General features: G+C 33.9%; 1 protein-coding gene across 11 annotated transcripts in view; it reads left to right on the forward strand.

Moving 5' to 3' along the window:
• Window positions 1-27,763, forward strand: part of PPFIA2 (PTPRF interacting protein alpha 2) — a 465,246-nt gene that overhangs the window by 283,233 nt on the left and 154,250 nt on the right. For all 11 annotated transcript variants that reach the window (XM_041738828.1, XM_041738826.1, XM_041738829.1 and 8 more), the window contains 2 exons: window positions 4,782-4,946; window positions 10,829-10,903. In XM_041738828.1, the coding sequence (XP_041594762.1) occupies window positions 4,782-4,946; window positions 10,829-10,903 (240 nt within the window). The remainder of the gene's footprint in view (window positions 1-4,781; window positions 4,947-10,828; window positions 10,904-27,763) is intronic.

Consider the following 27,763-nt stretch of genomic DNA (forward strand, 5'->3'; position numbering starts at 1 on the left):
AAACAGGAGAGCTTAACTGTTTTAATCAAGAAGACATTAATTAAGGAATAGAAGAAATCTCCAAACCTAGCTTCCAGTCACAATGGCTAGGACCATATTTCTTAGCCTTGTGAGTTTTCCTTACATTCACAGTTCCAGAAATGTGCAGTCTCTGCAACTACCTGTGACAAGGAAATGGATCCCATGTCTTGCACGTTTCCTCACTTGGCTCCCTTTACAATCTGTCTAGTGTGAGTGGCTCTGGTTGGCTGACTCTTAAGTCACATGTCTGCCACCTAGTGGTTAACCATGCCCGAGAAATTTTGTTTGTTTGTTTCCGATATCGAGAAGATGACATTCAGTATGCAGCTTGGAGCTGGAGAGAGAGCTACAAAGATGGAGCATCTGTTCAAAAGATTTTGGATAACCACAAATACCAAGTTTCCACTGCAACCTAAATTTTATTATACTCTTTTCTTAAAAAAAAAAAAAAGATTTTATTTATTTATTTATTTATTTATTTATTTATTTATTTAGGAGAGAGAGAGCACAAGTAAGGTGTGGGGCTGAGGGAGAGGCTGACTCCCCACTGAGCAGGGAGCCCAATGTGGGCCTCAATCCCTGTACTCCAGGGTCATGACCTGAGCTGAAGGCAGACACTTAACCAACTGAGCCACCCAGGCAACCCTATTACACTCTTTTCATATTAAAATTCTAAACAGCAGCAATGCTAACAGGTATCTACCCAACACTACAACTATACTTCTTAAAAAAAAAAAAAAAAAAAAAAACAACTATACTTCTTACACAAAAACAAAATCACCTTCTCAAAAAAGAAGGTGAATGTATCCAGTTACATGACCAGGGTTCTTCCATATGTATATTCTTACTCTTATTAAATCTCAATCGTCTCGTAATATTCTGTAAGCCATGGACTACTTTAAATGTTGATTAGAATCAAACGCCCAATATAAAATATAGTAAAAGGGGGGAATAATTGAATATACGTTATGTATATAACAAAAAATGAAGATCCTCTCTTCTCCAAGTGGTCAAAAAGTCTGACTGGCGATTATAAATTCCAATTCTGACCCTTGATTCCTGGACTTTTGTATCTGGACCAATATATGTTCATTCATCACAAACTCTAAGTGTATGCTAACTTCAGGAGGATAGCATTTCAACCTAGCAATGTGTTATCTCCAAGCAAGAATTAAGATAGACTCTTCCTTGGATCACTTAACCATTCCATAGGCTCACCTGCTTCTGACTGATGTGATAGCATGGTGAAAGCAGGGCTGGGAACATCCATCAATTGCATTACTCTTCACTTTAAAATGTGTTTTTGCTTTTTGGGTGGGTTATTTTGTTTTTGTTTTGTTTGGGGTTATTTATTTATTTATTTATTTGGTAGGAGTAGTGTTGTACATGATAATTAGACTGTGAGCAAAAATCTGATAAGATGGTATTGTTAGTAGAAGCAGAGCCATTAAGAGAAGGCAAATCCATATCCAGAAAAAAAGCATTTACTACATTAAGAAAAGACAGCCCCCCCCCCCCTTGATGGAAGGGATTTGTTATAATCTACTCGCCTCACAGTGACTGACTGGTCTCTAGGTATACTGTATCACAAAAGAAGTTCAAGATTGATGACTGTAGCTAGTTGCTTGGCCATTCATCAGCCTTAATGGTGAGAAGCCCATTTTGCCAGATCAATAAATAACTTCCATCCCTGAAGCCCTGGTCACTTTTTTGTGCCCATTGAACAAATATTGTGGAGGCCAGAGAAAAAAGGTTGATATCAAAAAGGTGAATCATTTTTGTCTGTGAGATTATCAAAAACCTCTGCAACAGCGAGTCCCAAAGAGTTAGTCCCATTTCAGAGGCAGCATCTAAGAAAATTCGGTATTCTCTTTTCCTCAGTACTCTTGACAGGCTAAATGGTTGCAGATGCTTTTTAAAAAGCTCTTCTGATTACCTATTGCTTCCTAGCAAACCACCCCCAAATTTAATGTCACAAATGACATTTTGCTGTACTCACAGATTCTGTGGGTCAGAGATTCAAAAAAGGAATAACATTTGGGCTCCCAGCTCTGACGACTTGATGGCAAGTGACACTGATGTGCTGGTCAATGATTTTTTTTTTTTTACCAAAAAAAAAAATTCAAGAGTAGTAATCTATCTAGTGTTTGGAATTTCTATGGTGTAAATACTCCCATTGTAGCTGATTTCAAGCTCCCATCATGATGTCACTAAATGCAGAGCTGGGAAATGACGCACAGTTGGGAACCAGTTTATATTATTTCTACCATTCAAATACAATAGAAGTAAACAGCCCAAGGAACATAGGATATTTAGGAATTTTATTATAAACTTGGAATTTAGTAAAATAATTAGGAAGTAATACATTTTAAGTATTACCTTTTAAAAATATTTTTATATAATTTAAGCTTTAAAGAAAACTGTTTTAGCCCGTGACTCACAAAAATCCTGAACATGAACCATCCCACTCTTAACAAGTTTGTATGAGCCAGCTTTAGCATACCATTTGCAGGGGATAACTCGAATATCTGGACTCTGAAAGGTCTACTTGGGAGCAGCCTGTTTCACATAAATTATAAGGCTTTGTATGAACTTAACCCTGTTTGTCTGATGTTGGTCTTTCTTTGACAAACTTTGCTCTAGGCATATGACTCTGCTTCTGGTTCCTCAATATGCCAACCCTTTGCCTTTGCTGTACCCTCTGCCCAGAGTCCTTCATCTGGCTCCTCATTTGGCCAGCTTTTTCTCATTCTTTAAGTCTCATTTTAATTATCATGCTCTCAATGAAACATGTGCTTACTGGCTCTGTGCAGAGTAGGTCTCTCCTCTTTTCACCTCCCATAACTCTTTATTTCTGGGTTAAGTTCACACAGAATCCCATTACCTATGTACCTATCTGAAACAGCTTGAATTTAACTAATGCATGTGCGTATCTGTAGAATTCAAGACAGTAGAACACCAGGAATATAATCAGAAATTGATAAGAGGAAGGTTCTCTGAAAATACTGCATCGTCTTCATACTGAAGAACTATTAGTATCATTTTCACCCTTAAATATGATCCCTACTGATCTATATACATGTAGGATTTCAGATATTTGTGTCCTTTTGTGCCAATGCATGGCAGTTTTCTAATATTTTGAACTGTAATTGGTGATGGTGAATGGAGAGAGATTAATTTATTAAGGGCTAAGAAAGGTGATACTAATATGTAACACTGAATCTTTTATTTATTCATTTGAGAGAGAGAGAGAGAGAAAGCGCACATGCAAGGGCAGGGGCAGAGGGAGAGGGAAAAGCAGACTCCCCACTGAGCAGGGAGCCCACCAGGGGACTGAGATCTTGACCTGACCTGAAGGCAGATGCTTAATGGACTATAAGCCACCCAGGCGCCCCTGTGACACTGATTCTAACAATGACATTGTGAAAACCAAAAATGTTCACTGTTTTGGAAATGTAAGCTTTAGGAAAAATGCTGCAATTATTTTTTCTTCTTTCCATCTCAGTACCTTATATCTGCTTTATTCTTTTTTGTTTGAGTAACTTCTGCTTTATTTTATATAGACACCATTTGTTAGCCTATGTTTTTCACTATCCTTTTGAAAATCTCTCCTATAAAACTTCCTGGTCATGTATTGTTGTTTACTGGCAAAATTTCAATAACGGAGACATTAAACCAGCAGGTTTTTTTTTTCATATATCTTTGTTTTTAGCAGCAAAACTCCCTTATTAAACAAAACAAATGTGAAGCCTCAATTTACAAAACATTTAAAAGTAAAATTTCCTTAGGAAATGTTGGAACAGACTGAAACTCTGTTCACTGGACTTTGCCCTGATCTCTATCATGGCTTCAGAGGCTACTTTGGGTGAATGTGGGTTCAAGAGTAGAGAGTTTAAAAAGCATGCCCTTTGACCTCTTCCCCAAATGATTATTGCAAATCTCAGTTGCTGCATTCCAGTTGGTTGCATATATTTTTCTATTATATAACCTAAGAATTAATTGTGAATAAAATCATTAGTGATTTTCACTATAATTGTTAGAGCATGTGATTACAACTATCACTATAATCACTACACAAATGTGATTATCACTATAATCGCATTCAAAACCACATGATGATGACACTCATTTCCTTTAATGTAACAGGTTTTTTTAAAGACTTATTTATTTATTTATTTATTTATGAGAGACACAGAAAGCAAGGCAGAGATATAGGCAGAGGGAAAAGCAGGCTCCTGGAGGCGAGGCTGATGTGGGACTCGATCCCTGGGACTCTGGAACCATACCCTGAGCCAAAGGCAGATGCTCAACCTCTGAGCCACCCAGACATCCCTAATGCAACAATTATAAATGACCAAACGTAAATTAAAATGGTTTTGACTTTTAATACCCTTTTCTTAACAAAATCATCATGCATTGTGCAATGTTTTTAATAATTATTATATTGTGCCTATTTTGTGTTCTATTTTACTGAATTCATGCTGAAATTATTAAATTTTCTAAAAGAATGAATAATTTACATTTCTTAAATGAGTAATTTGTTATATGATAGAAATGCGACTTACTTTAATGTAATTTATGAACCCTGATTTAGAATCAGATCTGTGCTTCTTTGCTGCTACCTGTGTTAAAAATCTGAGGTGATCATTAGCTGCTTTGCAAATCTGCAATCTTTTAAGGTAGAAATCATGAGTATTAGTAACTTGTATTCGTAAGGTAATTACATTTGGGGTAATTACATTTTCTCTTAAACCCAATAGCTGTTACTGGAGCACTTGGAATGCCTCGTGTCACGACATGAAAGGTCACTCAGAATGACAGTGGTAAAACGGCAAGCCCAGTCCCCCTCAGGGGTATCCAGTGAAGTTGAGGTTCTCAAGGCACTGAAATCTTTGTTTGAGCACCACAAGGCCTTGGATGAAAAGGTATAGTATTGATAAAGGATTTTCCAATCTTATGTGTCAATTATACCTCAGTCAAGCTGAAGTGTAAAAAAAAAATAAAATAAACTTTATCTACTGATTTTTAAAAAGTTCTAGTATTGACAAAGGATTTCAGGCTTAACTGTACTTTTGTCATCAGCATCAAGCTCCTTGTCTTCATCCAATGACTCAGCTGATTCCTGACGTAAATCAGTACAGAGAAACACATTCGAATTCTAGGAATATCATTTTTTAAATGCAACTGGATTATTGTGTGTATGTTGGTAATACTCATAACCATGTTTTTTTTATTGCCACTGAATCTATGGCTTATCAAGTTATGCTTTTATTATGGTGCTTTATGGTCCCAGTCCAGATGGCCATTTGAAATTTAATATTGTCATTCAGTCTCCCGCTCTCTTCCTCTCTCTTTCTGTACTTCCAGCCCTTCTGTGAAATGCATGTCTAGGTGCCAACCCAAGACTGCTAACTGACAATTTAACGTATCTTAGGTATACATTGGATGTACTCTAACCTTTGGGGATTTATATTAGAAGCATGCATTTTTTTTAGATCTCTAATATCTTAGCTGTGAATATACATTTTGAAGAGTCTCCACATAGAACAGCATAAGGTATTAGTGGAAAACCTGCCGTAGGTCTTTTTAAAAGTAGCGGTAAGCTTCTCTTAGCTGTAACTCAAATAACTTCTACTGACATAAATAAGCCAATATGATGATAAATCCTCTCGAGTTTAGTAAGGCTTATGACATGATTTTAATTTTGTGAAATGTTAAAGAATTAACTTTTTAAAAATTAATAAAGCTTTAAGATTTTGTAGAGCGGGAATTGGGGCACTTTATTAGAAATACCTGACAAGTTCTGAGTATTAAACTCCAAATGAGGGCTTAGTACTCAGTTATATCTAGGTTTTGAGCATGCAGACACTTGTGCTCCAGTTAATATTTATGTACATATATACTTTTATCATTGGTCTTTCAGATGTTCTTAAAGCAGGGGATTATGGGAAGTATGTGCAAAAGGATAACTATAATTCTATATTCCAGATTATTGAGTACAAATTGTAGCTTATTTTTCCATTTTAGCTGGAAGAGCCAAGTAGTTTATGAATAATTTTGAATAAAACAGAAATTGATATCATATAAAGATCCTTGATAAATATAACATCAAATCAATATATTTAACACTTAGCTTCATATTCCCTTTCTTATTACAAAAGAACATTGCTAAGAATTTGGAAGACTTTATATTTATGGAATATCTATTATCTGTAGGAACAGTTACTTGGCCACACAAAAATAGATGATATTCTCCTTACAACCAAGGAGTTCAAAGTTAGTGCTAGAGATTCATATGTTAATAACAAGTAGTGTTAAGAAACAATATGTACAATGCAATATGGAATAGCAGAAAAGGTTGTGACTAAGTCCGCTTGAGAGAGTGATGAAAAATTTAAGAATGTCTTCACAGAGGGAATGACATTTGGTCTGAATATTAAAGAATGTGTAGGAGTTTTTAAAGCATAGTCATAAAGATAACTCTGAGCACCAAGATCAATATGTAAAAGAGCATGGCCTTTCCAGAGAAAAGGTAATAGTTTTAAATGGCTTGAATGAAAATACTTGAGGATGTATGATTTTAGATTTCCCTATAAACATTCCCACATCACTTGAGTGATACTTTTATGAAAGAATGGTTGTAAAGCAATAAACAACATTCAAGACAAATAACCTGATGAATGTGAGTACATTTAAGAAGAAAACAGTTGTTGCTTAACTGAGAATCTAGAAATAATTTATTGTAGACATTGAGTTTAGCATAACCAAATGAAGCATTTTACACTCTTGACTCTAGGGTATAATCGTATTTACTAACTTACTAGAAGTGCCATGGACATTGGTGAGTTCAGGGCAAATGAACTGATTATCAGCTAAGTAGTGCAGACAATCTAAAGAAAAAGTATTATGAGCTTGGATTCTGTAGTTGGACAGATATGGACAAGTGACTTAACTTCTCTATGCATCTGTTTTCTCTTCTTTTGAGTGAATAGAGTAATAGTACTTACCTCAGAGAATTGTCATGAGTATTAAATGAAATCTGACATCAAAACTCCTAGCCAGTACTTAGCATATGTCAAGTGCTCATTAAATGTTAATGAATATTACTATTAATGTGAGTAAATTTCAGCATTTGATAAGGCTTTCGAACTAAGTATAATTATTGGAATCACTTTTGATCCACATGTTTGTTTTAAATAACATTTTATTTATTTATTGAGGGATTAATCTGTGCCTTCATAGACAGTTTCCCTAAGAAGACCTCACAGCTACTCAAGAGGATAGGGAAGGTGGGGACAAATCACAACATTCAAATTTAACTACTATGGATATCATGTTATAATATATAGAGATGATTAGAATAAGATGCAATTAACCATGTCTTGAGGACAAGACACTACCAACTTTACCATAGACGGTAAAGTTACACATGAAGAACTAATAAAGTGTAAAAAATTGAGCATAGATGTGGACAATCACAATGACTAGCAATCTTCATTATTAATGTCCTTATTCATATATCCACTGAAATGGAGGATCAAATTTCCACAATTAGCTAAGACCAACAGCAATTTTGACATCACTCTCCAATAGGTTTATCAATTTCATGGGCTGGAGGAAATGAGAGATATACATGTGTTTTGCAATCATTCAGATTTCATTGACTATTTTTTTTTTCTTTAAAAGACATATTGGATATGCCTGGGGAATATAAGCAAAACAAAAAAAAGAAAAAGAAAAAGAAAACAGCCCAGTAATACATATGCACTCCACATATATTATTTATTTTTATGATTGGCTATCACACTGCCAAAACTGGATTTGAAATTCTGGTCTAAGGAGATTTCTTTACAATGTTTTCTACTATGGGAATGATCATTCCAAAATGAAATCACCTTACTTTTAATTTGGAATGTATGCTTCTTCCACCAGAGTTCCTCTTTATCCTGAGATGCATTTGTTAGTTTTAGGGACTTATTTTGTTTTAAATCCTCAGGGATAAAATGTAAGTAGCCTTGGACCAGCTTTAGGGGAAAAGATTTTTGAACTATTTTGAAGAAATATACATTATGAAGAAAACTGATGTAACAGATGAAATTAGAAATAAAAAATTCCAGGTGTACATAAATATTTTGGAGCTTATACTATAGCTCTATAAATAGTGATATATATTAAACTTAAGGACTGCACAGACAATAGATTAATTGAACGTGGTTAAATAGTAAAAAAAAAAAAAATCAGAAAAGGTAGAGAGCTAAAGCTATCAATTGTGTTCTTATATTTAGGAAAAAAATTAAAATTATAATTTGTCATGGCATATCAATCATATCTAGATAGTTCCACGAGACCACTAAATAATAATTATTTATAATAATTATAATTTATCCTCATATAAATAAAGCACTGGTATCATACGGTATTGATAATTACAGCACCAGTTTTTACATTTATAGTTAGTTCAAAATATATTCAGAAATTATTTTCTTGTAAAGACAGCTTTAGGTTCATCACTTTGTGGGTAATATAATCTCAAGCTGTAGATACCACTCTAAATTTATTGAAGGGTGATTCTATTTTCAAATTGCTTTATGAGCTTAATGATTTTTACTCATTGGAGGCTCAATATCATGAGAATAAAAATACTTAACTTGTGGTAAATAGGAACCAGTTTAGAACAATTTCTATGATTATCAGTTTAGCAGAGTCAGAAAGATATTTTAACCTACAAATAGCCTGGTTTTTAACCATTTTTATATGGTTTGAATGACTCTTTTAGAAACATTCCAATGTATCAGTATATCTTAAAATAGGACACCTTTACCTCTTCACAGCAACCTAAATGTGATCTGATCAGTGTCGCATACGGTGAGATCGTTAAGTAGAGTGGTTCATATTGCTCTTCTCATCCACTAGGATTCTTAGACCTTTCTCACTCAAAACACCCATATTTTTTAGTTGGTATTTTAGGAAGTGGGCATAAAACTTTACAACATCCCTGTTAAATATCAAGCATATCTACTAAGATTTTTTATTGATACCTGCATTCCGCATATCAGCAATCCTTATTTTTAGCCTTCAAGATATTTGCTGCTTTTGCATCTATTCCAGCTGCTCCTAAAAAAGTATTCCCCAGGTCAAATCATCAAAGATTTCCTTTCAAGTAGCTCTTGTTCAGTTATTAATGAGCATTAGTTTCATGCATTTTAATGAACAATTATTTGTCTAACAGCACTGGTACCTGGCAGTCCATCTAGCACGCCTAAATATCAGAAAAGATCCTGTGTAATTATCTTTGATATCAAATATCAATTAATATGTTACTAATTTTCAGAGAATTTAAGTATAACTAAGTATAATTAATATTAAACTCCTCTTAGACAGTTATTCTTTCTTCTTCAAGATATATTTCAGCAGTTAAGTACACCCAGCCACCTGAATATGTATCAGTTTTCATTGTACAGCAAAAGAATATGTTTGAGATTTTTAATAAATTTTCTAATTAGATTCTAGTTTAATAGGATATTAATTTTTAATTAATTAATAATATATATTTTGGCTTTATTGTCTGTTTACTAATTGGAAAGTAATGTTATAATTCAACATTAAAATTGTTATGTAAGTTTTTTAAATACATTTTATATATTTAACCTATATTATTTAGTAATAATTAATTTATTAAACTGTATTACTTAACCTATATATTATATTTTCAGTTAAATCTTATTTTTTAAAAGGAAACTGTGATTCATTAAACTATACTATCAATGAATTAATACAATTAGAATTTATAAAAATACAATATTATATTAAAATACATGTTAACTGCACAAATACTGTAACATTCCCATGTGAAAAAAAAATCATTGTTAACTAATAATAAAAAAATCACCATGGATTACATCTCAGTTTGAAGCTATGAATTTTGTTGATTCTTTTCTAAGGAGAATTAAGCTGCAGTAGACATTCATTTTAATTCAGTCAAATTTCTTCTTCTGAATTTCTTAAATTTCTTACACGATAAAAAAATACGTCTTTTTAAATAAAAATAAATGTAATATACAACATATCTAAAGATTTGAACATATAATAACTAAATCAATTTTAGAACTTTTTTTTTTATTTTAGAAGTTTAAGAAAGCAAGAATTAAAAAACTACTTTGAGTTTCATTTATGTATGAAACATTTGCAAATCACAATTATTTTCAGATCATAATTACCTTCAAACAAATGTGCAGAGTTTTTGGTTCTACAAAATATATTGGCTTAACCTTTGGTATGAGGAAGCTAGTTAGGAATTCCAGAGTAAGCAATACTTTCCAATCCCTCAGTAACAATATAGACCTCTTACTAATACAAAATGTATGAGCAATGGACAACATTTTTTGGGTTCTGAGAATCCTTTATGAAGTTATTCATGCCAAATGAAGCTCATGTATTATTTTTTTAAAAGTAGAACTTTTTTTGCCTATGTCTCATCAGTAAGTCTATTTTACAGATGAATTCATAATCTGCTTTTGAACTTGCCTCCACTTACTATGAGTGAGAATTAAGAACAAGCAGGTCTATCTCCAACCCCATTGGAAATTCTGCCTCTGGAACACTAAAATGACTTGCTTATAAGGAAATCCCTTGATATAGTGATGCTATAAGGTGACAATGTATTCATAGTATTAATGAGCACTTCGGGCTCTAAAGACTTTAATAATTTGCCAAATGTGACTGTCTCTGATAATGATGTTGATGGGCTCAGCACAGTTTAACATGTATGGGATGTACATTACTGCACATATTTTGGTTTTTCTTCTAGGTAAGGGAGCGACTGAGGGTTTCTTTAGAAAGAGTCTCTGCACTGGAAGAAGAACTAGCTGCTGCTAATCAGGAGGTAACATACCAAACTTTCTCCTCTTTTGAGGTGCAATATCACTAACATTATAGCCCTTGTGTTTCACATCACTTTTATTAAAACTGTCACAAAAAATAAATGACATTTTGTATATGCCACTGAACAAGGTCTGTTGAAACTAGTTGCCAGAGTCATATTTTCTGATTTCTGGTGATTCAGATCTGTCACTAAGAGATGAAAAGAAAATCACCAAGAACTAGCAACAAAGGGGCTTAGAAAGATTGCAGTCAGAATACTTGTCCTTTCAAAAAGTACAACACAGCTTCAAAATTGGAAAACATGTCAAATATCTGGTAAACTTAGAAAATGTCACAAATGAAGTTAACTCCTTGGAGATATAAATATACTTCCCTTAATGTTATTATTCTTATCTTCTAAAAGCATCATGCCCATGTTTAGTGGCATCATTAATCTACTTCTCTTGCTCTCATTCCTGACTAAAGTATAATAACCATCTTTATTACCAGATTTAAAGAGTTATTTTTTTCTTTAGAAAAATTTACCTTTTGGTTATTAGTACACAAATGAACTAGGGCCATTAGATCAGATATATAGAGATACATAGATAGATAAAATAATACATTAAAAAGATATAAAATACATGAAAAATAATTTGTGTAGGCCACCAAAATAGCCCGATGTCTCTCTCTCTCTCTCTCTTTCTCTCCCATTTACTTATAAGGCTACCGTTTTCTCCAGAAATTTATTTCAGTGATATAAATATTGCTATTGCTAGTAGTAGACATATTAAAATAATCCTATAAATTCTTAGTTTTAAATAATTAAATATGTGAGAAGCTAATGCTATTAATTGTAAATACTATCAAGGCATCCTTATTAAAATAATATTTGAATTTACATTGTACACACAAATACACATTTTTAAACCATGATAAAAATCTCGTCTAGTATAAATTACCTTGTTATTTAAAATAAGCTAGACCAATTAAACAAGTTTAAAATTTCCCTTTGTTCTAGGTTTAACAATTTAAACCTTAGAAAAAATGGTCTTTTAAATACAAGAAAAATGAATTCCATGTGAGCTAAATGCTAGCAGTGTTAAAAGCATAAATGGTGGCACAACGGTTTAAAAAAAATAGACAAAGATTTTTGGTGACCAGATCATCTTAGCAAACTTGATGGCTATAGATAGATAGATAGATAGATAGATAGATAATAGATAGATAAAATAAATAAATAAATAAACCAAAGGGAAATAAAAGATTGATACATCTTAATCATTATAGTAGAAGAAAACTTCTCAAATAATAGATAATGACAGGAAGAACTCAGTCTTTTTTTTAAAAAAATAACAGGTTTTACCAATAAAGCAAGTATATACATTCCTGGAATGTCCAAAAGGAAAATACTAAATGCTTATTTATTTTATGTTTTATCATTGTTAATTTTGATTTTCATGTATGTTTAAAAGTACACTTATTTTGGGTACATCCCTCAAAATATTTTATTGATAAGAGTAAAGAAACAAAAAACTTCGGCAACTACTACTGTAGAAGCCTTGCTTACCATGCAGTAATAAAGCTTCTATTTATCATAGACAAAGGTGTGGTGAGACCCCTTGGCAAAATTATGTACCCCGAAATAAAAAGATACTTCAACTTCGAGTAAGGCTCTGAGAATTTGCTTCAATAATGGCAACGGAATAGTTCAATTAGATATGGAAGAACAATGGTTGAGAGAACTAAAGTGGAGGAACGACCTTTGACAATCATCTTAAATATTTTAGCCTCAAATTTTATTGTAGTCTATTGTAGGTGGCACTGTCCACTTGATTGCTTGTGGTAGATTAAATACATTTTAAGTCATGAACATTATTCTACAATTACTGTAGCCCTTTGAATGCTTTTTGTTTTGTTTTACATCATTTGCATAAGAAGAAAGTAATTGTGTGCTCATTATTAACTCTAATATTTTTTCTTTTTGTTCTTGATTTTTATCAAATTCCAGGTGGCTTAACCAGAATCCCTATTTAGGAAGTCACATATCCAAGGTTGAGGAAGGGGTTAGGGAAGTTCCCTTAGTTTCCTAACGATTGTTTATAAATAATTAATGATCTTGAGAGAGAGTGCATGGAGAAAGCCCAACTCTTAGTTCATAATGAAACTCGCATTTCATTATAAAAATTAAAAAAAAAAGAGGAATCAGAACACACTTGCAATTTGAATTCTTAGATAACAATTGGTACAAAAAATCTATAAGCAAGGCATTGTGTATTGTTGATAAAATATATTTAGAAATCTGACAAAAACGTTTAGAAAAATTTAAACTCTTGTCAAATTTAGAAAGGGGAACTAGATAAAATTTGAATATTAGAGGGAGTAATTGAAGCAAATGTTTTAGAAAATAAAGGGCATTTTTAATAGAAAAAAAAGAACTATTTAAGAACACATTCTTAATAATCAAACAAGAATATGTAACAGACAAACACAATCAGGTACTAGAACAAAATTCTGCAGATGGCTGAATGAGCAGGGTTTGGGGAAAATTTCATTTGATGCTTCAGATTTTAATTTTATTTTATTTTTTTTTTGTTTTTTTTGTTTTTTTTCAGATTTTAATTTTAAATTAAAATGAAAATGTACTTACAAATGTCCCTTATAATTCAAACTATGCATTCCTTGAGTTCATATAGCAAGCTTGACAAGTGATTATACTATAGTATCAGAATCTATTTGATTCCCGAATTTCTGGTAGTGATAATAACTGTTGAGATAGCAAGGAATTTATCCAAACATATTCCTGAATTATTTCAGTTCCAAAATTCAGAATGAAGAAATCAGAGAGCAGAGGTTTAGACTGCAAGTGATGCCAATATATTCATACATATATATGCATGTGTAGAATCTGAGAAGATAGTTTATTCTATCATCATTGTATTACGTTAATAGACTTTATTTTATCATCTATATATCATGATTCTCTTTCTGTGTCTGTTTGTGTATTTCTCCCTATTTCTGTCTCTCTCTGTCTCATCTTGTCCCATTCTCACACATGTTTTGGAGTTATCACCCTTTAATACCTTTCCTTTATATAAAGTCTTCAGAGGAGGCTTCATCTATTTCTCATACACCCAAGGCTACAACCGTGACTTCTGTGGGAGAAAAAAAATGGCAAAATCTGTAACTCAAAGTTCATGTTTTCTTCTGAGCTTCACAAAAGATTTTAAACGTTGGTCTGGCATTTCCCCACAGCTTTGCTAATGGTTGTAGAGATTGTTCTCTGCCATGGTATCTAGCACAGGGCAAAGCGGAGAGAATGAAATCTTGCTTAGGGTTCACTAAATCAAGATATGCACCTGTGTGTCTGTCATCGCCTACAGGGAGCGAGTTTTCTAATTTACACAAAGGCACCATATGCACTGGTGGGCCTGAACTCCACCTAGTTTTTCCAGGTAGTCCCATGGATTCCCTATGACCCATTAACACAATGAAAGAAGTAACCTTATTTGAAAGAATATGAGGCAGCTATATGTTCTAATTTGGAAAGAGCTCCAAAACATTCTTTTACAAAAAGAAAACAATTCCATAGACTGATCCCAATGTCTTGTACAAATACAAGTAATAAGGAACGCCTGGGTGGCTCAGCGGTTGAGCCTCCGCCTTCAGCTCAGGGCATGATCCCGGAGTCCTAGGATCAAGTCCCAGATCCGGCTCCCTGCATGGAGTCTGCTTCTCCCTCTGCCTTTGTCTCTGCCTCTCTCTCTGTGTCTCCCATGAATAAATAAATAAATAAAATCTTACATTATTGTAGGACTAGAAAAAATTTTGAGTATAAATACCAAACTGTCATTATTGGTTGTCTCTGCTGTTTGTAAGTATATGTACTATATATTTCTGTTGTATTTGTGTTTTTAATAACTCTTCATTATATCATAAACAAAATTATAAAGATATTTTAGAGTTAGATGACATTTCCCATGACTAGATGATTCTGTTGATGAGTTAACATTAACAATAGGTAATATTTACTGAGTGCTTTAAATTCTAAGGCACTGTGCTAAATACATACATATATATATATATATCAGCAGAATGATCCTGGAAGTTTGATACTACTGTTATTTTACAGGCAAGCCCAAAAAGGTCATTTCTCCTAATGTGCCATTCTCTCCTACTACAAAATGTTCTTATCTATTTGTGTTAACTCTCTGTATTTAGGCAGTTCTAATATTTACATTTAACCATGTCTGTAATCAACACCCCCCCCCCCATCCATTTACTCTCTTTTTTGTGTGTGTATACATTAAAGCCACTATAGTTCAGGTCTTCATTAATTCTCACTTGGAATATTACAGCAGGTTTTCGTTTATTTTTGTTTCCAATCCCTCTCTGCTATATAATTCTCCAAGGTTAAACCTGCTAAACAAAGCTCTAATCATAGTGATTATTTCTCATAATGGATTCCAACATGTAGTATATACCTATATGCGATGAATACCATATTAATATATTAACAACATAATAATATATTGTATTAACATGTGTTAATAATATAATCATATAACAAGAACCTCTTCAATGGTCCTAACCTACAAATCTAGCTCTAAGTACTACTACCCCTACTGCCCGGACTGAGTCATTCTAAAGTCTTATTAACATAACTATTTTCATTGTTTTTGAAATCAGCCAACATTTTCCCTGCATCTTACTTATGCAAATGTCTCTCTTGGAATGCTTCCACAATCCTAATTCGCCCATTGAAATCATACTTTCCCATTTAAACTGAAGTTCAGACATTACCTTTTTAATAAAACATTTTATGATTCCTTGCCAACAGTCAGCACTCCTTAGTTCAAATTGCTAGAGCTCATTGCTTCAGTATTTATTATGACTGTTCAACAACTATCAGGGTTAATTATATATCTGTCTAGGTCTAGGTTGTTAGTTCCCTGAGAAAATGGACTGCATCTTGTTCATTTGTATTTATTTATTGTATTCACTACAATGATATGAACCTCATGATTAACATGTATTTGTCAAATTTCATTGTTTAGCATTTATTCTAACCAATGTTTTCACATCATTCCTTTGTTCTTTCCTTAGTATTCAAGTTTAAATAACCTTAGCATGCTCAATAAACAACAATGCATTGTTTATATGCATCAAATGAACAAGGTGTTTGTTCTTTCCAAATAAAATTATTGAGTAACCACGAAGTGCAGAGAATTCAGAGTCTCTGAGAGGAAGAGTAGGAAAAAATAAAATGATAAATGAAATATTATGCAAATTCATGTAATTTGCCCTCAAGTGATGAAGATGAATATATAAATGTAAGTAAGATACAACTTAGTGCAAAATTAAATAAATGAAAAATAGAGGCCCAAAATACAGAGAGGAGAAGGGAATTTACTCTCAACTAAAGGGTCAGAGAAGGCTCACCTTAGAAGGACAACTAGGGTTTTCCCTAGTTTTCCCTTCATCATGATTTTGATGAAGTTTTGGAATATAGGTGAGGTCCAGAGCCAACGACCAAGAAAAAATTCTTGAGACATCTTTGGTGCAAAATGGTGGTTTTATTAAAGCCTGGTGACAGGACCCATGGGCACTAAGAGCTGCTGCCCTGGGCCTGTCAAAGGTGGCTGATTATATACCTGGGAGTTGGGAGGGGTTTGAGGATCGCGTACTATCTAAGGAATTTTGGAAGGTTTCCAGGGCCTTGAGGAAATAGCTATTTTTGGGAAAAGGTCATTTATTACCATCTAATAAAACCTGAGTCATGAGACCCTTCAGATGTGTATCGGTGGGCCATGTGCTTGAAGGATGATTGCCAACACATGTCTTGGGGGTTTAGAGATAAAGGAAATTTCTAAAGGAATTTTTATATGTTAAAGTTGACTCACAGGCTCCTCTGGGGATTGGGCTAGGATTGCCTTCTGCCCTTAGCAAAGTATGAACATTGAGGCAGTTGAGTCCATAGAAGATGGTCATTCTCCCTGTTTCAAGGACTTGTCAATGGGCTCTGTCCTCAGCTAGTCCTCTGTTCCCCCATCAATTTGGCTTTAAAACTGGGGGAAAACATTTCAGACTGAGGAGACAATATGGTCAAAAACAAAAACCTAAAAAAAAAACCCTGAAATTGGCTGTTTCAAGAGTAAAAGATGGTGTTGTGTCAGTAAGGATTTGGATGTGAAGAGGTATGGGAGTGGAAGGTGGAGAGATGGGGCAGACAGACTCAGATTTCAGAGGGCCCTGAATGCCATGACTAAGGTGTAGAATCCATACTTTATGAAATGAGAAAGCATTGAAGGTTTTATTTTGGTTTATTTTTGTTTTGTTTTGTTTTGGTAAAGTGAAAACTACTGAAAGTATATTCTTTTTTTTTCCTTTCTTTTGTAAAGTCTTAGGTTAGAGTGGAGTAGAGCTGTTAATTGACATAATTAGCTGATGTGTGATTTTGATCATGATACCTCAATTCAGCAAACATTTATTGGGCATCATCCATTTGGCAGGCATTGAGTTAAGTACTAGGTATAAATATATTAACAAAATTCAGATATTTAATGAATCAGTAGTTTTCTCAAATACAGGAAACATATTTAATGTCACTAAACTCTACATATAAAATTTATTAAAACAGTAAATTTTATGTTATGTACAGTTTACCACTATAAGAAATTAATTTTTAATACAATATGACTAATGTGAAAATAAAAGTAAGTACAAGGTTATTTTTTTTAAAGATTTTATTTATTTATTTGAGATAGAGTGAGCAAGAGAGAGCATGAGCAGGAGAAGGGGCAGAGGGAGAAGGAGAAGCAGGCTCCTGGGATCATGACCAGAGCTGAAGGCAGGCACTTAACCAACTGAGTCACCCAGGCACCCCAAGGTTTTTTAATATTACAAAAAAAGAGTAATTAATTGTATGGGCATAGAGGAAAAGCAGATTGTATAATAAAAATTTTTCTAGAGAAATTTTGTCATTTGCAACAGCCTAGGTGAATTTTGAGACATTACACTAAATGATATAAGTAAGACAAAGAAATACTGTATGACCTTACTTATATGTAGAACCTAAAAATGTTGAACTCATAGAAATGGAGTAGATTGGTGGTTTTCCAGGCCGGAGGTATGGGAGAAATGGAGAGAAGCTTGTCAAAAGGTAGAAACTCAGTTATAAGAAATAAGATTGGGGATCTTATGTACACATGGTAACTATAGTTAATGATATTGTATTGTATACTTAATATTTGCTAAGACAGTAGATATTAAATTTTTCCACTACCAACAACTAAAAAATGATAATTATGTGAGGTGATGGATGTATTAACTAACCTGATGTTATGGCAAACATTCAAAAACATGTACACATATCAAATCGCTACATTGCATACCTTAAACTTATACAACATTATTTGTCAATTGTATCTCAATAAATTTCAGAATATTTCTAGAGAAAAAAAAATTACCTAGAATTTGAAGGGTGACTTTAAAAAGAGCTTACCAGATGGACTTGGAGGATAAGAATGGAAGCAGGCATGAGAAGGGATGGGGAGTAGACTGCAGAGACAGGGAGATCAGAGTTGGGGAAGCCTGGGCTTCTTCCTATAGGCAACAGTGAACCAAATAAGAGTTTTTCAGGAGAGAAGAAATGTGACCACATTTCCAATTTTTCAGACCAGTGGTACCTCCAAAAGTTAAAGGTAAAATATGTATATGATAACCAAAGTATTATGTTTATAGTTCAATTTTTTTAATCAGTATGATTTTTTGAAAGAAACAAGGGACTAGTGTCAGAAAATATTAAACTGTGTAGAAGAGAGGTATTACCATGACCAGCATTTCTTCTGTTATTTTAGTAATGGAAAATAATACAAATGAAAGAATAAAACAGTATTTTATACACACACATACACACACATACACACACAATAAAAATTTGCTGTCATTTTATGCCTCTTCAAATAGCCTCACAGAGGTAGATTGTATTGGTAATGTTGAATACATTTTCCAGGCTATTGTCGTAAAAAGGTGAGTTCAGGTTATTTAGACACAGAAAATACAATAAAGCCTCTCTTTCTTGCAGAGTATTTTTGTTACTGCTTAAAATTGGGAAACCACACACACACACACACACACACATATACAAAAATGTACAATAAAGGGAAATGCAAGGAAGAATAGATTACTTCCTAACAATGTGTTCTCCTTTAGCAGAAACTGACATACTTTTAAAATTATTTCATTAAATGAGACAAAACGGATTATTTACAAGTTACAGTAAAAACTCAATTGACAGACTAATTTTCACTGACTATACAGGTGTACTTATTTTAAAAACTTTTCTACATGATTGCATTATACATAAAAATACTGGTACATTGAATTGTAGGCTGAACTATATTTTTTGAACTATATATTTTTATATTGCTTTTATTCAATGTTTGTTTATTCCAAGCAATGAATTTACCAACTTTCAATGAGAATTTTCTTAGGGAAATTAGCATTTCATTTTATTGCATTTATAACCAGCCTTATCCCTGAAGTCTAATTTCATAAGGAAAAAATAAAGAATTTGCATGGGCAAATCAAGTATCATTTGCATTCAGAAGGATAATGGTGAGAAGAGCTAGAGGTACCAAGCTCATGTTTGGGGGACTTACGGCACTATGGACTTTGACCATTGCATTAAATACATTTCACCATGAAATCATCACAAAGATTTCTTGAGTTGGGATAAGAACCAGTACTTTGTGAAGTCCATGGAAATGAATGGAAACATGGGAAAAATGAATAGATAAAGGCAAAGATAGAACCTACCCTAAAAAGCAAATACAAGTCTGGGAAGAAACAATGAGAGATGTAAAAATCAACTGAGTCAATAGTTAATGAAACAAAAAAGCAATAGAGAAAGAGAGACAGAGTTTTAAGTGTGGAGATTGGAGGTAACCAGCAGTATCAAATGTTCCATGAAGACATAAAACATTTTGTCTAATATGAGGTGATTAGATTTGCAATTAGGTCACTGGAAATGTTTGCAAAGACAGTTTCAATAAAATATAATGGAAGGAGAATAACTATGATGAAAAGAATTTATGAGTCAATTAGAAGTTTAGAAATGGAGACGATGAGTAATACTCCTTTGAGAAGTTTGGCAAAGAAGAAGAGAGGTGGTTAAAAATTGAGAAACTAGGCAATATTGAAGAGAGCCTATTGAAAATGCTTTCAGCCAAGGAAGAAACAAAGGAAAAGCAATTTTTGCTGGGCAACCACAGTAGAGGACTGGCATGGTTTCAAGATTAATTGCAGGTTAGTAGAACTCTTTCCTCCGAAAAATGGAGAAAGGAGAATGGAATGTGTAATGTAGAGATGTATGAAGAGTTTGATTTGGTCGAAGAAAAAGACGTAGTCATTTTATCAGAGATATTCTTCTCAAGGGAATATGGGTTCTCGGCTAAAGGAGGTGGGAGCAGAGGCACTTTTTATGAGCTTAAGGAAACTGAAAATAAGGCAATGTAGAATATGGCAAGGAGCCAATAAGACTAACCAAGGAAATTTTATTTTGAGACTATGGACTCAGAGGAGAGTCTCGTTGAGTTTCCCCAGCAAATTAAACATTGAAAGTTTCCACTTACCAACTGAAACAACATGGATTTTGCCATGATGTGTCCTTATCTCAATATATGAAGTACTATTATTCATCATAATTTCAAAGGAAGAAATATGAATATGAAATTGAAGTTATTTCAGATGACTTTGGCCCCTTTGAACCAATCCATAGGTGAAATGTTTTTCTAAGATTTGATAAGGGTAAAAGTCAGAAAGCTTTTGAAACCCATGAGCAACTCACCTATATTTAAATAGTTGGAGAGAAATTTTGTAGCTGAAGGGAAAATGTGGCAAGTGGGAAAGCTGCTAAGCGGCACTTAGTAAAGAAATTTACTTTTGGGGAACAGATAGCAATACTCATCTGAAGTTATGTGATCATTTATTTGCAGACTTAATGAAATGACCAAGTCATTTTCCTCTTCAAATTAAAGCTGCCATTTCTGTGAGTAGAGAGCTCCCGATGTAGAAAAGAGAGACTGCTGCAAAAGTTCTTGGGTTAAATTATTTCAGAATCCTAAAATTGATAATTATTTATCTTGATCAATTCTGCCAATTACTCATTTTTTGCTCCTTTTAATTCTCTTTCCCAGTTCCATGAGTCTGTCATTGCCTTTATAAAAATGATCAATCTTACAACTTTCTAACCTACTGCATGTTTATGTACACCGCAGCCTAATTCAGCAGATGAACTTATTATCATCATTAGTAAGTGTATGAAACTAATTTTGCAAATTTCATGACTGACTCTGAGTTAACATCCTAACAGAACATCAAATACAAGTTTTTCTGCGTTTTATTAGCCTTTGAAGCTAGTCACCATTGCTAAATGTACCTGAAAATATAATTTGTTTAATGACAACAGTGTTTGCATAAGGTAATGACATCTTGGAGCTCCCAACTTATATCCCAATGTAAAACTCTCTGATGTGACATTTTTAGCTTGCCTGAAGACTATTCTGACCTTCTGATAGACCCATTTATTGGAAACCTATACTTCCTGTTGAAATTGTATCATTTTGGGTTAGAAAATTGTGTGATTAATTTTATTTTTTTTTATTTTATTTCATGGAAGAGTTTAATAATAGTTGAATGATGTCCTTTTTTTCTATATATTGGTAAGCTCAAAGCTTCAGCATTGTCCAACTGGCAGTTATTCACAAAGGCCTACAATTGCTTATTATACCTCTTATTATCCTTTATGCTGATACTGTATTGTAAAGATAAGTATAGATACAGTAAATTGCCCACATTATTATCGTCAATAGAAAACGTCTTCTTTGCTGTTGATAATTGTATTGTTCCAACACAAAGAATCTTTCCAAATAAAAGGAAATCGAGGTGTCTTATAACAACATATGTTAAAATGCAACAATGAAAAGAGCTAAAGAAATTACTGTTTGCTACTCCCACTGTTTTTACTATCCCCAAGACCTGTGTGAAGCAATTGTGTAAAATATAGGTTAAAGTTGTCTCCTGTTGTGTATGAGACATTTGAAGTCTGTTTACCAATCTTTTTGACTCTTTTCCTGTTTTTTGTTTTCCCTGATGAAAGCATAAGATTCATTTTTCTTGCAATAACAGGATTTGTTGTTTTATTCTTACACATGGAGATTATGAACTGATTTTTTTCTCTTACTATTAATTGCAAGATCATGCTTGATATTAATACTTGGATCATAAGCATCGTAAATTGACCCATTTTATTTTACCCATATGTTTACTAAAGCAATCCAATTAATTTTAAAGCTAACGATTTGAAAAAGATTACTTAACTTTTAAAAAAGTTAAATGGAAAAAAAAATTAAAAAGTTAAATGGAATACTGAAACTTAGAGACAGAGTAGAAAGGAAAAAGAAAAAAAAAAAAAACGGATATTTAACTTGAAGCTAAAGATCCCAGCTGAGTCTTAAACTGATCACTTTCTAATTCTGTAGCTCCTGGCAATTTATTTACTCTCTCTGCAGCTCAGCTTTCTTTATCTGTGAAATCGAATGCTAATACATTTTGGATCAGCCTATCTTTAGAGCAGACATGATATTTGGATGAGATTGTGTATAGGGAAGTACTTGGGAAATTTGAAGTACTAAACTTGTATTGCTATTACAAGTCTCAAAAGGCCAATGTCAGCCAGTTATTAGTTGAATAGCAGAAAAATCTTTTCTATTGACACTTTGAACTTAATGACAAACAAAGTAACAGTACTTTTGTACCTAGGACTAAATCTCCTTCTTGGATAGATAAACATTTATTCACAAGATGATTCTGTAGCACAACACACATTTTATAAATGACTTTGCAATTCACTTATTTACACAGTTGTTGAAAATAATAGCAATCTACAGTTTTTTTTGAGAGATGATTGTGTGCCTGGCACTATGCTAAGCACTGTACATGCCCCCCCATAGCACACACATTTTTTAGTTAATCGTCACAATTAACTTATGAGAAAGAAGTAGGAATTCAGAACCAGGATATCTGACTTAAAATTTGAGTGTTCAATAGTAGCTGCTAGGCTGCCTGGCCTTTCTCTTAATAGCAAAATTATTTATATATGAAAACTATGTTTCTAAATAAACAGTTTGCCTTTCACCAGTTACTTAAATTCATGATGAATAAATTCTTCATATGTGTTCTATTCCTATGGATGATTTCAAGATTTGTCGCTTCTTATATGGCAGAGAGAGAAAAATAAGTGTTAGCTAAGTCAAACATATGTTAAATCAACCAATCTTCAAACTGTCAAATATTGGATTAAAATTAAACATTTAACTCTATGGAAAAGACTAAAACATCTAGATATTTGCAGTTGCTTGGGTAAATAAGATTACGGGATTTTAAATTTTGCATCTAAGTTTTCTTTCTTGGTGTAAACTTCACTATCAGTGGCTCTGACTAGTGTGCTCAAGTAAATAGCATGACAGCATTGTATTGACCCCTGTGTTTTCAATGTAGAAATTATGAGATCTCAGATTATATTAAAGAAGATCAGTATTTCTTTATTCTCATTTCATTTTTGTCAAGGAAGAACAAAGAGTCTTAAATGTTAGGAAATTTGGAAATTTCAAATAGGCAAACTTTTGGGACACTAAGCGGAAATGGATGGACAAAAAGGATGCACATATTGCCTTTTTTTATAGTTAATAATTTGCTCATGATTTTACTTTTTAAAAACTTGACGGCAAAAAACATCACAAATTTGATGAGCATATGTTGTTTGTCTCAGTCTATTCGGGCTGCCATGACATTGACTGGATGGCTTAAACAACAAATATGCATTTCTCACAGTTCTGGGGGCTAAGTAGGCCAAAGCCAAGGTGCTGGCAAGTTTGGTGTCTGGTGAGAGCTCATTTTTGATTCAAAGATGGCTGTCTTCTCACAGTGTGCTCACATGCTGAATGGGCAAGGGGGTTCTCTGGGTTTTCTTTTATAAGGGCACTACTCTCAGTCATAAAGGGTGAGTCCTCATGAACTCATCACTCATCAAGGGGTTTGAAAACCCACTACCAGATTCAAGAATTGATTTAGAGGACTAGAGTGAGGATATAATAGAGAAAATTCATGGGCTTTCAAGCAGACATACATAGGTTTAACTTCTTATCCTGCCATCTATAAGCTTTGCGATTTGACATGTCAGTTTATTTATTTATTTATTTATTTATTTATTTATTTATTTATTATTTAATTTTCAGAGACAGAGAGTATGTGAGTGGGAGGGGGGAGGGGCCAAGGGAGCGGGAGAGAGAGAATTTCAAGCAGGCTCCATGCTCAGCACGGAGCTCCATGTGGGGCTCAATCCCATGACCCAGAGATCATGATCTGAGCTAAAATCAAGAGTTAGACGTTTCACTGACTGAACCACCCTGGTGCCCCCAAGTCTGTTAACATTTTTAAACCAGTGATTGTCTATCAGTAAAATAAGAATGAGATCGATAACTACCTATAAGCCTATTTAATAATGAAATAACACGAAGGAAAGAAATGTAGCACAATTAATATAACAGCTGTTACATTACTCAATAAATGATAAATATGCTGATAATCAAAATAATGATGATTCTTACTTCTCTAATGAGAAAAATTGGGGAAACACATAGAACTTGTCCCATGAAAGGATGAATAAAATGCTGTGCAAATGCTTAGAACCATGCTTCCCAAAGCTAGTTAGAACTCCAGGGATATGATTTGGGAAGTGTGATTGAGTTCACCAGAAACTTTTCTTTATAAATGAAATTAGCATGCTCAAAACACTATTTCAGATGTCAAATACAGGGTTCAGAGGATGACACATAATAGGCTCAACATGGGAGTATTTATGGGTGCAGGACTAAGTCCTGATTTGCTGCAAGAGGACACTGATAAAATAAGTGTTTGAATCAACTTATGCTCAGGTCCTATTTCCTAGCTCTAGCCATTCAGAACATAACCCAGTTCTAATATGCGCTCTGATTGACATGTTTGCCTGCACTAGCATCCAACCCTGAGTCACCTTGCCTTCCTGGGTATTTGTAGTACAATATTAAGCTCCATCTATCCATCATGACCATGTCATGGCAAAGCCCCCAGTCCAACGTGTTACTATTCTTGCACACTTCTGACGATGATGGCAGAAACCCTAGTGGTCATTGAATTTATTGCTGAGGGCCATGCTCCCTTGATATTTAAAGATATTCCTTTCATTTATGTCAGGATTACTCTCATCAAAAGGAGAGTGCCGAAGACATACTTCCTATAACAACCAGTTCACAAACAATTTCATCTGTATGTAAACTCAACATAGTGCTTCTAAAATATACAGCTGGCTCTAAAACATAACATCCATTTGTACAAGTTGCTTTTCTCCTTTCTCACTGATAGGTTTTTTTTTTTTAAGATTTTATTTATTCATGAGAGACACAGAGAAAGAGAGAGAGAGGCTGAGACACAGGCAGAGGGAGAAGCAGGCCCCATTCAGGGAGCCTGATGTGGGATCCGATTCTGGGACCCCAGGATCATGCCCTGGGCCAAAGGCAAGCGCTAAACCTCTGAGCCACCCAAGGATCCCCCCTCACTGATACAGTTTATCACAACTTTTATTGGCTCAACTGACACGTACACACACACACACTCAATGACTTCTGTCTTTAGGTTGAAGTGTGTGCCACAGTTGCCACCACTTCTAGCCAGCAGGGTATGGAAGGGGCTCAAATGTATATAAAGATAAAATTTTAGAGGTGTGATAAGGAAGCAATACACATGATTTTTGCTTCTATCTCATTGAACAAAACTTGGATTCACAAAGTCCAACAAGTGCATTCTCTAGTCAGGTGGCCCTATGCAGGAGTTCTATGGCTAAAGAATCGGGGAATGGATATTAATGTGCAGCAAGGAGCATCTAGAGCACAAGGCATATAAAGAATCTTTGAGATTCATTTAAAAATTACATAAAGCCATATAAAAATATGTACACAAATATTGGTGGCATTCCCAGTAAATGTAAAATAGCAGTAAATAAATAGAAATAAAAAGTAACAAAATCAAAATAAGAAAAGTTGAAGACCATGATAAATGATTGATCAAAAATGTATGCAGGAATAATAATTTCTATTACATTTAGTAGAAACGACATTCACTCAACAAACATTGACTAAAGCAATTGTAATTAGCAATTATAGAGTACCTAAGGAGGCCCTCTTCGAAGTTTCTATGCAGTTTAGCTAGTTTTATCTTCACATTAGTAATCTTTGAGGCTGGTATTACAAACATCATTATTAGCAAAAAAGGAAAACTGAAGTTCGAAAAGATAAATAACTTGTTTAAGGTTATTCCGACAGAATGTGGCAGAGGCAGAATTTTACTTCATATCTCGTAGTCTCAATCAGCACTTTGTGTTATCCCCTGGACAGGTACCAGGCACTATCTTGGGCCTTGAGAACATACCAATGACCAAGTCAGAAGTTACCCTTGCCTCAAAGAGCTTGTATGAGAAACACATACATTTAAAAAGGATCAATTCTATGAAACAAATTACGCAGTGCGATGGATAGAGAGTATTGCAAATAGAACCCACAATTATTTTTAAGATTTTTCTCTGTTCTCTCAGTTCTTATTTTGCAATATCATCGGTCAATGTCATCATGTCATCTAAAACATTCCTCTTTTGACCAGAGGATACCAAAGAGGATACAGGAAAGAAATGCATTTACTTCATTAAATAATTTCGTTATCAGGGATAATTTAGCCCATGTCTCTACTGATTTAAATGACATGAGAAACAATGTGTGAAAGTGATTAGAGGATGTAAGTCTAACACTCAGGAAATGGAGTTACATTTCTGATTTTCACTGGAGCTGTTTGAACAGTTTTGAAATTATTTTATTTGTTATTTGAGCATGCCTGACACACAGTGGTGCATTAGTTTCAGGTGTACAGCGTAGTGAGGGATGACTTTATACATCATGCTCCGCTCACCGCAAGTGCAGCTGCCATCTGCCCCCACACATCCCTATTACAATATCATTGACTATATTCCCTATGCTGTTTTTTAAAAAAAGAGATCAGTGTGAGCAACTACATCAGGGAACAGCAAACTTTTCTGTAAAGACCCATCTAGTACATATTTTAGGCTTCGTGGGACAGATGGTCTCTGTCATAACTACTCTACTGTTGTAGAGTGAAAACAATCATAGACAATCATGTGAATAAATGAGCTTGGCCGTGTTCCCATAAAAATGGATGTAGGGACCCTAAATTGAACTTCTTAAAATTTCTATCTGTCCCAAAGTGTTATCCTTCTTTTGATTTTTTTTTCCCAACCAATCAAACACATCCAAACCATTTTTAGCTTGCAGGCCTGACAAAAATGGGCAGCCTGAGGGCTCTGGTTGATTATCCTTGCACTAGGTGACCACTTAGGGCCTGGAGACTCACTGTCCCTGGCCTCGGCTTTTCACTTGGCTTCTGCCTCAACCTACACAGTTAGATAAAACTCCTGAATTGAAGACTATATGCACTGGTCCTCAAACTGAAGGATGCATGATGGTCACCTGGCAGTCTATTCAAATTCAGATTCTTGAAAATGAAGTCCACATTTTTAACAGGCATCATGGGAGATTTTGATGCATGTGATTTTGAACTGCCAGCAAGAACCTGGACCTAATTATAACCTGAACATCAAACGTAGAACCCATAAACTGGAGATTACAAAACAGTGAGGGAAGTAGCACAGTAGAAATAAAGAACGGGACAAAGGGTACCAGATATTCTGCGAAAAGCGGATACTAGGGTGTAGTTAGAA

The sequence above is a fragment of the Vulpes lagopus genome, chromosome 23, assembly GCF_018345385.1.
Source record: "Vulpes lagopus strain Blue_001 chromosome 23, ASM1834538v1, whole genome shotgun sequence".
NCBI classification, from domain to species: domain Eukaryota; kingdom Metazoa; phylum Chordata; class Mammalia; order Carnivora; family Canidae; genus Vulpes; species Vulpes lagopus.